This window comes from Manacus vitellinus, unplaced genomic scaffold (assembly GCF_001715985.3).
Source record: "Manacus vitellinus isolate BGI_N305 unplaced genomic scaffold, ASM171598v3 scaffold_64_pilon, whole genome shotgun sequence".
NCBI classification, from domain to species: Eukaryota; Metazoa; Chordata; class Aves; order Passeriformes; family Pipridae; genus Manacus; species Manacus vitellinus.
The window spans coordinates 998,552-1,000,150 of NW_021940718.1; the positions used below are offsets into that span (position 1 = coordinate 998,552).

Consider the following 1,599-nt stretch of genomic DNA (forward strand, 5'->3'; position numbering starts at 1 on the left):
GGGACTTAGGACAAGGGATGGAAGGACAGGACACAGGGAATGACTTCCCACTGCCAGAGGGCAGGGATAGATGGGATATTGGGAAGGAATTCTTCCCTCTGAGGGCAGGGAGGCCCTGGAACAGATTTTCCAGAGGATGCTCCATCCCTGGGAGTGTCCCAGGCCAGCTTGGAGCACCCTGGGCTGGTGGGAGGTGTCCCTGCCCATGGCAGGGGGTGGAAGTGGATCTTTAAGGTCCTTCCAACCCAAACCATTCCATGATTTTATGAGATCTGGGCCACTGGAGTGGCCCAGCTCCCCCTGGGAAGTGTCCTCACCTGGAGGGAGTTTCTGCTCCCGGTGCTCAGAACCTTCCAGCATTCCCTAAAAACCCTCTGGGAAGGTGCATCCCACGGCACTGCTGGAGGCTGGAGGAGGTGGCAGTGGAACAGCCCCAGCCCTCAGAGTGGCCCCTCTCCCCCAGGTCCATGCTGGAGCAGGCCCAGAACCGGCGGCTCCTCGTGGATTCCGACTCCGACGAGGAGGCGGCGAAGCCGCGCCCGAAACCCGCCGGCACCAACCCCACGGACATCCTGCAGGAGGTGAGGGGGGACAGGGGCCTGCACACAGCCCAGCTGCTCCCCCAGCTTAGCCAGGGCCCTGGAGCCCAGATCCAGCCGGGATCCTCCATCCTGGAGCCCAGATCCAGCCCAGATCCACCATCCTGGAGCCCAAATCCAGTGTCCTGGAGCCCAAATCCAGCCTCAATCCAGTGTCCTGAAGCCCAAATCCAGTTCAAATCCATTGTCCTGAAGCTGTGGGTTCCTGTTGTGTCCCTGCTCTCAGTGCCCATGGAGCCCAAATCCTCTGTCCTGGAGCCCAAATCCAGCCCAAATCCCATGTCCTGGAGCCCCAAATCCAGTTCAAATCCATTGTCCTGGAGCTGCATGTGCCTCTTGTGTCCCTGCTCTGAGTGATATTGCAGCCCAAATCCACTTCCCTGGAGCCCAAATCCCGTGTCCTGGAGCTGTTGTATCCCTGTTCTGAGTGACCCTGGAGCCCAAATCCCATGTCTTGGAGCCCAAATCCCATGTCTTGGAGCCCAAATCCAATGTCCTGGAGCCCAAACCCAGCCCAGATCCATCGTCCTGGAGCTCAAAACCACTTCAAACCCACTGTCCTGGAGTCCAAATCCAGCCCCAGTCCTGTGTCCTAGAACCCAAATCCAGTCCTGTGTCCTGGATTCCAAATGCAGCCCCAGTCCTGTGTCCTGGAGCCCAAATCCAGCCCCAATCCAGTGCCCCTGGAGCCCCAATCCAGCCCCAATCCAGTGCCCCTGGAGCCCGTCACGGATGAGCAGCTCCCAAAGCCGTGTCCCTGTGCACTGGGCTGGAAGGAGCCCGGGGATCCAGGGGGTGATTTTAGGCCGTGGCTGCTGACAAAGGCAGGCAGGGAGAGCTACCCCCCACCCTCCCTTCCCTCCCCTCCCGGCTCAGGCCGTGCCCTGGGGCTGCTCCAGGCGGGATTTCAGCCCTCGGGGGAAGCGACAGCCCCTCCCTGGGATGTGTTTTTGGCAAARGAGGCCGAACAAAAGAGCTTTGAGTGGCCTGGTTGTGAGGG

At 60.4% G+C, this 1,599-nt stretch overlaps 1 protein-coding gene across 1 annotated transcript in view; it reads right to left on the bottom strand.

Moving 5' to 3' along the window:
- The window catches only part of LOC103766918 (heterogeneous nuclear ribonucleoprotein M-like), a 33,594-nt gene extending 33,234 nt beyond the window's left edge, over positions 1-360 (bottom strand). The window contains exon 1 of the mRNA XM_029963869.1: positions 318-360. Within this exon, the coding sequence (XP_029819729.1) occupies positions 318-360 (43 nt within the window). The remainder of the gene's footprint in view (positions 1-317) is intronic.
- Positions 361-1,599: the final 1,239 nt, after the last annotated feature.